Source organism: Rhinatrema bivittatum, chromosome 3 (genome assembly GCF_901001135.1).
Source record: "Rhinatrema bivittatum chromosome 3, aRhiBiv1.1, whole genome shotgun sequence".
In the NCBI taxonomy this organism is placed as follows: Eukaryota; Metazoa; Chordata; class Amphibia; order Gymnophiona; family Rhinatrematidae; genus Rhinatrema; species Rhinatrema bivittatum.
Window position 1 is genome coordinate 552,717,327 of NC_042617.1, and position 12,155 is coordinate 552,729,481.

The 12,155-nt window shown below is 45.1% G+C and overlaps 1 protein-coding gene across 2 annotated transcripts in view; it reads right to left on the reverse strand.

Annotated features, from left to right (window-relative positions):
- RFX6 (regulatory factor X6) overlaps positions 1-12,155 on the reverse strand; it is a 277,346-nt gene that overhangs the window by 52,274 nt on the left and 212,917 nt on the right. For both annotated transcript variants that reach the window (XM_029596443.1, XM_029596442.1), the window contains exon 11: positions 2,531-2,690. In XM_029596443.1, the coding sequence (XP_029452303.1) occupies positions 2,531-2,690 (160 nt within the window). The remainder of the gene's footprint in view (positions 1-2,530; positions 2,691-12,155) is intronic.

The following is a 12,155-nucleotide window of genomic DNA, read 5'->3' on the forward strand; positions in this document are numbered from 1 at the left end:
TTGCCTCAATTACCTTGTACGCTCTCTCAACGCTATCCCATTGTCCAATTTACTAGAGCTAGAAAAAAGATCTCATCTGACCTAAGTGTTGGTGTGTTGTGTCAGAGAAAAACAAGATAGGAAAGGTGCACGCTACTGGGTGCATTAAAGGTTTTCTTAAGGACTCTACAGGTGCTATTGCCAACTCCCGACCCTCTCTCCGCTTGCGGTGTTGTATTGTACCCCAGCTTCTGCATATTTTCAAACCTAGTTTTATATCATGTTCAATTCCTGTTCATATCTAACTGTCAAATCAAATTTCTGCCCACTTCATTTGCTTGTTTTTGCACTGATACTAGGTGACAGACAGACAGACAGACATTACCAGACCGTAGGGCATTCTATTTTCCTTTCTAAGAATGACTTAAAAAAAAACTCCCAAAAAAACAGTATACCGTACTCTGAATATTGGACAGAAAATTCCCAAAATACACTGGGAAATCCCCTTTCCCCAAGTCATCATATGCATAAAGAAATATCCAGTTTTTCACTCGTCTAAGCTCAGTCATGCCTTTTGATTATGCTACCAATACCATAGCCAACCTACAGAAAATGACTTAATCTAGGGCAGAGTAGCCTAGTAATTAGAGTACTGAGCTGAGAACCAGGGAAACCAGTATTCAAATACTGCTTCTCCCACTGATGCCCCTTGTGACCTTGGGCAAGTCACTTCACCTTCCATTGCCTCAGATACAAACTTAGGGGCCTATTTACTCACTGCTGCAACCTAGTAAACCCTATGGGGTTTTTTTTTTCCTAGTAGTAAAATACCGATGGCAAAAATACCTTGGCTTAGGTGCCCTTAGTGCCAGCACGTGATGGTGGCCCATGCAGCCTGAATATTCCTCTTTGATTAACAGAACAAAACATCACACAAACTAAGGCTTATGGAAAAAGTGCAGTTCATTAATCTAGCACTTATGGACCAACGTGCCAGAGTGCTTTTTGAAGTTCTAGGAAATTAAATCCTTGAAAAAGTGATGCACTATTTCGCAAATATACAAGTTAACTAGCTAGCAGATGCTTTGCACTTTTTTGCTCCTACTTTTGCTCAAAACAGAAATCTAGTCCTGGCCACACCCACATGTCCTGGGTGTGGCCAGGACATGTGGTTCAGTAGTCTAGTCAAAGCCTTGAAAAAGGTTCTAGGATGGACAAATTGATTCTCCCATCAACTGCTGATGGTCTTTGACTTGACATAAATGTATCTACCTGCATGTCTCAATTTACTTGGCTATTACTAGATAATAATAATAGTGGTTTGAAACCTCTGCTGTAGGCTATTCCCCGAGTGCAGAAGTACGGAGTGCATGGAAGCTAGATAAACGCAGTAGTTCACTGCTGAAAAAATAGTAGTGTAGCCTGTGGTAGAGCCACAGCCACCAAGGGGGATGCTGACAGAAGGTGGAGAGAGAGCTAGGGAAAGGATGCCACTAGGCAGAGGGGAGGGGGACGGGGAGGGGCGGGGATGGATGGTGTTACGCAGGGAAGTAGAGAGGGAAATGCTGGGCAGATGTTAGGGAGGATGGATACTGGACAAAGAAGGAGAAATAGGGGGATGCCGCGTTGGTGCTGTTGCTGATACATAATTATATTACATTTTATTTAGAAATTTTTATTTATACAAATAGAAATAAAATTTAAGATCCGCATGTGCGAATACATGTGCGTGCGTTTGCCGGGGCATGCACATGGACGTGTCGATTTTATAACATATGCGCGAATATGCACATATATGTGCGCGTGTTATAAAATTGGCTATCCGTGCGCGCACGATTTTATATTGACGTGTGCTTCTGCGCATAAATGCCGTCTCCAGTGAATAAGTGGGGAGAATTTTAGTAGGTACATGCAGTTCATTCCCAGTTCTCCCCAGTAAAGGAGAGGACTTCCTAAACCCCCTAGCTAACTTGCCTCCCTTTCACTAGTTCCCTCGACCCTTAAAACCCCACTAACTAGTGGTTTTATTTTTTTTTGTTACATGACTTACACGCCGTCCATAGCATCAGTAAAGTTACGTGATAGGGGGACCCCCGGTGCACGCTTGTGCGTGTTAATACGCACGTGCTGGATTCATGCTACAGACCCGGCCCACCCATGTCCTGCCCACACTCCCCAAGGCCACACCCACGCCCCTCCCCTTTTGGTGAGAAACATTTTTGTGCACATACCAGGAGATATGCGCGAGGTCGCGTCGGTTTTAAAATCTGCATGGTGCGTGCCAGGTCGAGACACGTGCGTATGTCCCGACTTTGGCGCGCGTAGAGTTTTAAAATCGACCAGAATACATTTATTCCAAATCTATTTATTGCCTATTAAATGTTATTAAAACATTAAAAGGGTCAACCTAAAACTTCATATGGTAACTTGGGACTGGGGGAGGGGGTGTAATGTTGAATATTCACAGCAGGCCCAGATAACGCTGATTCCAGTACTGATGTTTAAGCAGAATTGAGGCACAGAAAGGTCTGGTGTAGTTTTTCAGGCATACCTGTGCTAGGTGCAAGAACGAGGTCTGCCGTTTCAAAGCAGACACAAATCTTCGTGCAATTGGCAGTTTCTTTTCAGAAAGAGTTTCCGGAAGATTTTCCAGGGATGAGATAACCCACTGCTCCCAGTGTTTGGCAAAATTTCTTATGTCTGCCAGTAAGCTAAAAGAAAAACAGCGTATTAGGAAAATACAGTGTTAGCACAGAACTGACTATTTTGAAATATTATTATTATGCATTTTTTTCTGTGCATGGAAACAGAGAAAATACCAATAGAAAAGGACTACTTGGTCCATCAGTCTACCTGTTTGACTTCTGTGCTATTGCAGATCACTGATCTCTCTTTCCCTTTCTCCACCTACTATGGTGCATTTGTATCTGTATATATACACAACTAATGAGAGCTTACAAAAAATTCAAAGAATACAAAACATATACAAATCCATAATATATCGGGCTTGGTAGTGTGTCCGTCAGTGCTCATGCATGTTCCCCAGCCCGCCAATAGATGGCGCTATAATATATCGGGCTTGGTAGTGTGTCTGTCAGTGCTCACACATGTTCCCCAGCCTGCTGATAGATGGCGCAGGTGGATCCCTGGCCGCTTTAGAGGCTCAAACACACTGTACAGCGGCCATGTCTTACCAGCTACAAGAGCTACTCCTGGGGAATTCAGCGCTACTGCGGAATGCAGATTTTGCGCAGAATTCCTCCTTCCTGCAGATTTCCTCCCTCACCTCGCGGATTTCCTTCCTTGCCAGAAGACTATTCAAAACCGGAAGAACAGCGGCCATCACGGGATAGGCAGAAAATAGCAGAGGAGACCCTGGCATGCCGCGAATGGAGCGCATCCCGCGGCACACGCTCCATTCGCGGTGAAGATGATGGCCCGGTGCGCTGTTCATGGCGAAAAAGGAAGGCCCCTGTGTGCCATGATCGGCGCACCCGGGCCTTCATCTTTGCCGCGAACGGAGCTTGTGCCACGGGACGTGCTCCGTTCGCGGCATGCTGGGGTCTCCGTTGCTATTTTCTGCTCAAGGCGAAAATGGAAGGCCCCCGTGTGCCACGAACAGCATGCCAGGCCTTCATCTTCGCCATGAACGGCGCGCTGGGCCTTCATCTTCGCTGTGAACGGTGCGGGTCCTGCAGCATGCCGGTGAGAGAGAATGTGTGTCGAGGAGGGGAGGGTGAGAGAGAGCAGGAGGGTGTGAGAGAGCATGGGGGGGGGATGCCGGTGAGAGAGAATGTGTGTGTGAGAGAGGGGGGGTGACAGAGAGCATGGTTGGTAAGAGGGGGGTGGGGAGGGTGTGAGAGAGAGCATGGGAGGTAAGAGAGGGTGGGTGGGGGGATGCTTGAGTGTGGGTTTCAGAGAGAGGGAGCCTATATGAGGGGAGGGGGATGCCGATGAGAGAGAATGTGTGTGTGAGAGAGGACGGGGTGTGGGGGAGTGCGAGAGACAGCTTGGTAAATAAACTTTGCCAGCCCTGGCTTTAGCAAATGTGCCTCCATGTCCCTTGCCCTGGATGAAAACAATTTAGTTTTTCCTTTTTCAGCTAACGCTTCCATGCAAGAGCATACGTGCCAATAAAAAGGCTCGCCGCCCGGCCGCAGAACAGGTACAGTTGCTAGTGTTATTATAACAGCTTCATAGATGTTGCCAGACTGCATTTCATGGATTTAAAAGAATTTTTGTGGTAATAATTTATTTATAGATCAAATTTAAATGGGGTGGTATATTTTGTGCATTAGTGTACCAGATTGGTTTATTTTGTTTATTTTAGGATGTTTAACCCCCTGAGGAAACCCAATAGGGTGAAACGAGGGTCCCTTGTAGCGGAAGATTTTTTGTGACGATATAGGATCATCTACATATATTCAGAGGATATTTTGAAAGATATGTTTCAGATGTGAGGAGCGTTCATGAATTAGAGGAAGGCTTGTTGTGATGATGTGAGACTGTTTTGATGCATTTGAAAGCCATTTTGAAATAGATTCTTTGGATTTGAGGAGTTTTCATAAATGAAATATTTGACCTTTTCATAATTTTTTTTCTCATAACAGGATGGTATGAGTTATTAGCTTTGAGAGAGATCTGAGGAATCAGTAAACAAAATTGATGTTTACATGTGAATTGTATTTTAGATATTGAGACACAGTCTGTATATCTCGAGTTTTAATGTATGAATGTGGTGTGAGTGAGTGTGTTGTATAAACTGTATTTTATGTTGTATTTAGCTATGAAGCTACCCTAATAAAATTTATATACTTTTGTATTCTTTGTATTTTTTGCATAACTCTCAATAGTTATGTATATGTATATAATTGTATATAGGGAGTAAAGTGCAATTTCACCTGCTTAAATTTTGCCTACCCATTTGTATCTGTCCCATGCATACTTGGATTTTGCTACTGTTTTGGATCTTATAATCTCCACTGGAAGACTGTTCCAGGTGTCCACCACCCTGTCAAGGAGGCCGCAAAAAATGTAGCCAAACTTAAAGAAATGGCCACTGCGGCATTCTGGAGGGTGGGGTTAAGAACATAAGAACATAAGAAAATGCCATACTGGGTCAGACCAAGGGTCCATCAAGCCCAGCATCCTGTTTCCAACAGTGGCCAATCCAGGCCATAAGAACCTGGCAAGTACCCAAAAACTAAGTCTATTCCATGTAACCATTGCTAATGGCAGTGGCTATTCTCTAAGTGAACTTAATAGCACGTAATGGACTTCTCCTCCAAGAACTTATCCAATCCTTTTTTAAACACAGCTATACTAACTGCACTAACCACATCCTCTGGCAAAAAATTCCAGAGTTTAATTGTGCGTTGAGTAAAAAAGAACTTTTTCTGATTAGTTTTAAATGTGCCCCATGCTAACTTCATGGAGTGCCCCCTAGTCTTTCTACTATCCGAAAGAGTAAATAACCGATTCACATCTATCCATTCTAGACCTCTCATGATTTTAAACACCTCTATCATATCCCCCCTCAGTCGTCTCTTCTCCAAGCTGAAAAGTCCTAAACTCTTTAGTCTTTCCTCATAGGGGAGTTGTTCCATTCCCCTTATCATTTTGGTAGCCCTTCTCTGTACCTTCTCCATCGCAATTATATCTTTTTTGAGATGCGGTGACCAGAATTGTACACAATATTCAAGGTGCGGTCTCACCATGGAGCGATACAGAGGCATTATGACATTTTCCGTTTTATTCACCATTCCCTTTCTAATAATTCCCAACATTCTGTTTGCTTTTTTGACTGCCGCAGCACACTGTACCGACGATTTCAATGTGTTATCCACTATGACACCTAGATCTCTTTCTTGGGTTGTAACACCTAATATGGAACCCAACATTGTGTAATTATAGCATGGGTTATTTTTCCCTATGTGCATCACCTTGCACTTATCCACATTAAATTTCATCTGCCATTTGGATGCCCAATTTTCCAGTCTCACAAGGTCTTCCTGCAATTTATCACAATCTGCTTGTGATTTAACTACTCTGAACAATTTTGTGTCATCTGCAAATTTGATTATCTCACTTGTCGTATTTCCAGATCATTTATAAATATATTGAAAAGTAAGGGTCCCAATACAGATCCCTGAGGCACTCCACTGTCCACTCCCTTCCACTGAGAAAATTGTCCATTTAATCCTACTCTCTGTTTCCTGTCTTTTAGCCAGTTTGCAATCCACGAAAGGACATCGCCATCTATCCCATGACTTTTTACTTTTCCTAGAAGCCTCTCATGAGGAACTTTGTCAAACGCCTTCTGAAAATCCAAGTATACTATATCTACCGGTTCACCTTTATCCACATGTTTATTAACTCCTTCAAAAAAGTGAAGCAGATTTGTGAGGCAAGACTTGCCCTGGGTAAAGCCATGCTGACTTTGTTCCATTAAACCATGTCTTTCTATATGTTCTGTGATTTTGATGTTTAGAACACTTTCCACTATTTTTCCTGGCACTGAAGTCAGGCTAACCGGTCTGTAGTTTCCCGGATCGCCCCTGGAGCCCTTTTTAAATATTGGGGTTACATTTGCTATCCTCCAGTCTTCAGGTACAATGGATGTTTTTAATGATAAGTTACAAATTTTTACTAATAGGTCTGAAATTTCATTTTTTAGTTCCTTCAGAACTCTGGGGTGTATACCATCCGGTCCAGGTCAATCAGGCCTACCACATCTTCTAGGTTCACCGTGATTTGATTCAGTCCATCTGAATCATTACCCATGAAAACCTTCTCCATTACGGGTACCTCCCCAACATCTTCTTCAGTAAACACCGAAGCAAAGAAATCATTTAATCTTTCCGCGATGGCCTTATCTTCTCTAAATGCCCCTTTAACCCCTCGATCATCTAACGGTCCAACTGACTCCCTCACAGGCTTTCTGCTTCGGATATATTTAAAAAAGTTTTTACTGTGAGTTTTTTCCTCTACAGCCAACTTCTTTTCAAATTCTCTCTTAGCCTGTCTTATCAATGTCTTACATTTAACTTGCCAGTGTTTATGCTTTATCCTATTTTCTTCTGTCGGATCATTCTTCCAATTTTTGAATGAAGATCTTTTGGCTAAAATAGCTTCTCTCACCTCCCCCCTTAACCATGCCGGTAATTGTTTTGCCCTCTTTCCACCTCTCTTAATGCGTGGAACACATCTGGACTGCGCTTCTAGAATGGTATTCTTTAACAATGACCACGCCTCTTGGACATTTTTTACTTTTGTAGCTGCTCCTTTCAGTTTTTTTCTAACAATTTTTCCCATTTTATCAAAGTTTCCCTTTTGAAAGTTTAGCACGAGAACCTTGGATTTGCACACTGTTCCTTTTCCAGTCATTAAATCAAATTTGATCATATTATGATCACTATTGCCAAGCGGCCCCACTACCGTTACCTCTCTCACCAAGTCCTGTGCTCCACTGAGAATTAGATCTAAAATTGCTCCCTCTCTCGTCGGTTCCTGAACCAATTGCTCCATAAAGCTATCATTTATTCCATCCAGGAACGTTATCTCTCTAGCGTGACCCGATGATACATTTACCCAGTCTATATTGGGGTAATTGAAGTCTAACCAACCAAGCAGAGACGTGAAGCAGAAACGTCTTGCACATCAATCAAATCAAAAATTCCAGCGTGCAAGAAACAGGTAACCAAGTCCATCAGAAAACTTATAGTCAATTTTTTATTGAGATAATGCTTTTAAACAATCATTCATGGCAACTCCATAGTTCTTCAAACATGCAAGTGAAAAGTCCCCCGACACGGTCCGTGTTTCGCGGTAGCTGCATCGGGAGGGACCCACGGTTAATTTCATCTTATATATTCATATAAGATGAATAAGCGCTCCACGATGAATATATAAGATGAAATTAACCGTGGGTCCCTCCCGATGCAGCTACCGTGAAACACGGACCGTGTTGGGGGACTTTTCACTTGCATGTTTGAAGAACTATGGAGTTGCCATGAATGATTGTTTAAAAGCATTATCTCAATAAAAAATTGACTATAAGTTTTCTGATGGACTTGGTAATTGAAGTCTCCCATTATTACTGCACTACCAATTTGGCTAGCTTCCCTAATTTCTCTTAGCATTTCACTGTCCATCTCACCATCTTGACCAGGTGGACGGTAGTATACCCCTATCACTATAGTCTTCCCTGACACACAAGGGATTTCTACCCATAAAGATTCAATTTTGTATTTAGTCTCATGCAGGATGTTTATCCTGTTGGACTCTATGCCATCCCAGACATAAAGTGCCACACCTCCTCCCGAGTGCTCCTCTCTGTCACTGCAATATAATTTGTACCCTTGGACAGTCAGCGCTGGTATTGAATGCTGGCTGTCCGAAGTTACCCAGGTAACTGTGGATGGCCAAATAGCAACCCTAAAGTTACCCAGGCAGCCCTCCCCACCAAGTTAAAATTAAAAGAAGCATGTCTGTGTTGAAAAAATCTTGTGTCTTTTGAGCAAAGGAGTTGCCGATTTGATGAATAAAAATATTTTCACATTTAAAAAAATTTTTGAGACTTGGGACTGACTTTATATCACTGCATCTCCTTGGTGACTTGATTACTGATTTTGGAGAGCAGTATTTGCTCCGTCTGATGTTTGTGGATATGTATTCATAATGGCCATCCCTAGTATTAAATGCTGTCTTCCAGATGTCATCAGGTTGGATACGTACTAAATTGTACGCACTTCTCAAATCCAACTTGGAAAATACTCTGGCGCCTTCAAGTCGGTCAAATAATTCACTGATAAGGGGTACTGGGTAACGGTCCATGCGCATTATAGCATTGAGACCCCGATAGTCAATGCAAGGACGAAGTCCACCATCTTTTTTCTTCACAAAGAAGAACCCCGCTCCTGCGGGCGAATCAAATGATCTAATAAACCCCTTCTCCAAGTTTTCTTTTATGTACTCCGACAAATGATCTAATAAACCCCTTCTCCAAGTTTTCTTTTATGAACTCCGACATAGCCTGAGTCTCAGGCTGTGACAAGGGATAGGTTCTGCCTTTGGGAGGAGTCGTGCCCGGCAGAAATTCAATGGGACAGTTGAACTTGCGTAACGGAGATAAAGTGTCTGCTTTCTGTTTTGAGAATACATCACTGAATTGCGCATACTGTGGAGGCAGACCAGGAAGCATTGTAGACTTCAAAACCGGTATCACAGGAGACACCAGCCGGAGACAAGTAGCTTGGCATTTCGGACTCCACTGTACCAGCTGCAGGGATTGCCAATCAAACTGGGGTTCGTGAGTCTGGAGCCAAGGCAACCCCAGAATTACCGGATGTGTTGAGTGTTTCAACACGTAGAAGGATGTACCCACTGAAAGGTGAATAGCCATGGTCCGATGGGTAATTAGACCAGGAAGATGCTCTCCTTGAATGGAGGCAATACGAAGACTCACCTCCAATGGTTGAAGGGGTATTCCCAGGAGTTTGACGATATTGAACCATAATGAAACTGCCACTCGCTCCGGTATCGATGAGAGCAGTGGCGGCGAACATATGGGTCTTGATGCCCAGGGATACTGGAAGCAAAAGTTGAGGGCCAGAAACAGTTGCGCCCAAACATGGGACCCCCACGGGCTCAGGCGTTGCAGTTCCCAGACAGACTGGGCAGAACTGCAGACGATGTCCAGAGGTGCCACAGTAAAGGCAAGGCCCTTCTTTTCAACGGCAGAGATGTTCTGTGGGAGACAACCGTCCCCGGTTCACCTCCATAGTTTCCACCAAAGAGGAAGGTGGTGGTGCTACGTTCCTTGCAGGAGTGCAGGGTGCACTTGCAGGGCATACTGGAGAAGAGCGTGGAGTCTTTACTTCTAGGTGTCTTTGCCGGAGACAATGATTGATCCTTCCAGCAAAGGAGATCAGGTCCTCAAGAGACGTGGGAGTCTCACAAACGGAGAGCTCATCCTTTAGAGCAGACGAGAGTCCATCTAGGAAGATGGCTTGCAGGCAATCCTCTTGCCACCCAAGTTCTGTGGCTAAGGTTCGGAACTCCACTGTGTATTCAGAGAGGGTCCTTGACCCTTGACAAAGATGGAGTAGATTGTGACTGGCGATAGCCATCTGACCAGGATCTCCAAAGGTCTGCTTGAACAAAGCAATGAAGTCAGACATCTTGGAGAGGATGGGATCAGAACATTCCCATAAGGGAGAGGCCCATGCCAGAGCCTTCCCTTCCAAATGGGACAGGATGAAGACCTTAGTGATCTCCTTCAAAAACAAAGAGGGTTGGAGAGCAAATTGCATAAAGCACTGATTAAGGAAGCCACGGCAGGAGTGTGGATCCCCATTGTAACTGGGAGGTGCATGACGTGTCAGAGTTGCTCTAGGAAGCATTGTGGCCGGGAGGCCTACAGGGTTGGCCATAGCAGTCTCTTGTAGCTGGGAGCATAGCTCCTCTACTGAAGAAGCCAGCGTCTCCAGCGCTTGATGTTGCTTTACTGTAGGGGCCACTCCTGGAAGAGCCCTGGAGGCGGGAGACTCTGCCGAGTCCATGGCCTTGGCAACCTGTTGCGCTCGGGAGTGGACCCTTGTCCTGTGGTAGTACAGGGACTGTCCACAGAGGACGGAGCACGGAAGGAGACAGAGGCAGTGTAGAACTTCACCACTGGAAGCCCAAGGTCCCACCAGGAGGAGCCCATAGGGACCTGGTCCACTTGGACTTAGGTGGGCCTCGCAGGGTCTCCTAGGAGAGTGTAACTCCGGCGTGCCCACAGATGCTAGAGGAGTGCTATCGAGTTCGAGGCTGGATACAGGTTGGAGGAGAGAAAACCAGATTAGAGATGGCGATGACAAGGCTAGAGACAGCGCCAGAATCAAGCAAGGTAAGAGTCCAGAGGTCAGTTCGAGGAATGGTCAACGAAGCAAGGGTCAAGATCCAGAGGTCAGACAAGGTTGAAGAGCAAGCTGAGGTCTTTGGCAGGCGGCGGGCAGGTCAGGAACAAGCTGAGGTCTTGGGTAGGCAGGTCAGGAACAAGCTGAGGTCTTTACCAGAAGGACAGTCTGAGGTAAGACCGGGGAGATGCACAACAAACACTGGAACAAGCAGGGCTAGGAAGCAGGAACAAGCAGGAATGAAACTGGAACAGAAGGATCCTGGAACGAGACTAGGAACAAGCAAGCAGGAACACAAGGGCAATCTCAGGAACAAACTGACCCAATTGCCAAGGCAAGGAAGTGAGGCTAGGAACTTCCTTTTAATATGAGTTCAGAGTGCGCCGCAGAACTAGGCCTTGCCCTGGAACCTACATCAGGGTGGCTGGTCCACATGCGTGTAGGGGCGTGGATAGCTGCTGCGACGCCGAGGCCCAGCATGAGGCCTGGCGTGCAGCCGAAGGCCCGGCAACCGCAAGGGCCACGAGGGAGACAGGACCAGGACCCGCTGTGGAACCCCGAAGGTGAACGGTCCCGTGCACAGGACGACCGCGGGTGGAGCGCGTAACATCTACTGTCTGTCTTTCCCACCCACTCAACCCTTGTTTTTTAGGAACGAGACACTTTCTCATGAAAAATCAATCAGGGTCTTATCTAAATCATACTGTCGTACCAGCCTTATTGAAAGTTTAATCATCCCCTTGAAGGACACTAGCTGATTAATTAGTAAATTCACCTGTAAATTTAAAGAACTCTAATTCCAACTCCCTTAGTATCCTAAATTTAACTAGGAACTCAATTAAGAGTTCCTAAGATGAAGGCAGCAGTCCAGCAGCAAGAGGGAGGCTTTCCAGTCTTTTGCATTGAGAGATTGTATGTGTGCATTCAGTGCAAAGAGCTCCTGGCTCTTAGGGAACGAGTCTGATCTCTGGAGGCTAGAGTAGCAGACCTGGAGGAGCTGAGGCAGACAGAGAGGTACATTGATGAGACCTTCAGGGACATAGTAGCCAAGTCCCAAATCCAGTCTGGCAGCCCCAGTGCTGCCTTGGATCAGAAAGGTCTCCCAGTAGGAGAACATCACCCTGGTGAAGCAGGAAGTGATCCTGTAGCAAGGACCTGCTCTCCAGGTGATGTATTGTCCTCTCACACTGCGGACAAGTCTCCAAGGGCTACTGCCCAGGAGGGAAGGGTTAGGCCGGCCATCATAGTTGGTGATTCAATTATTAGAAATGTAGC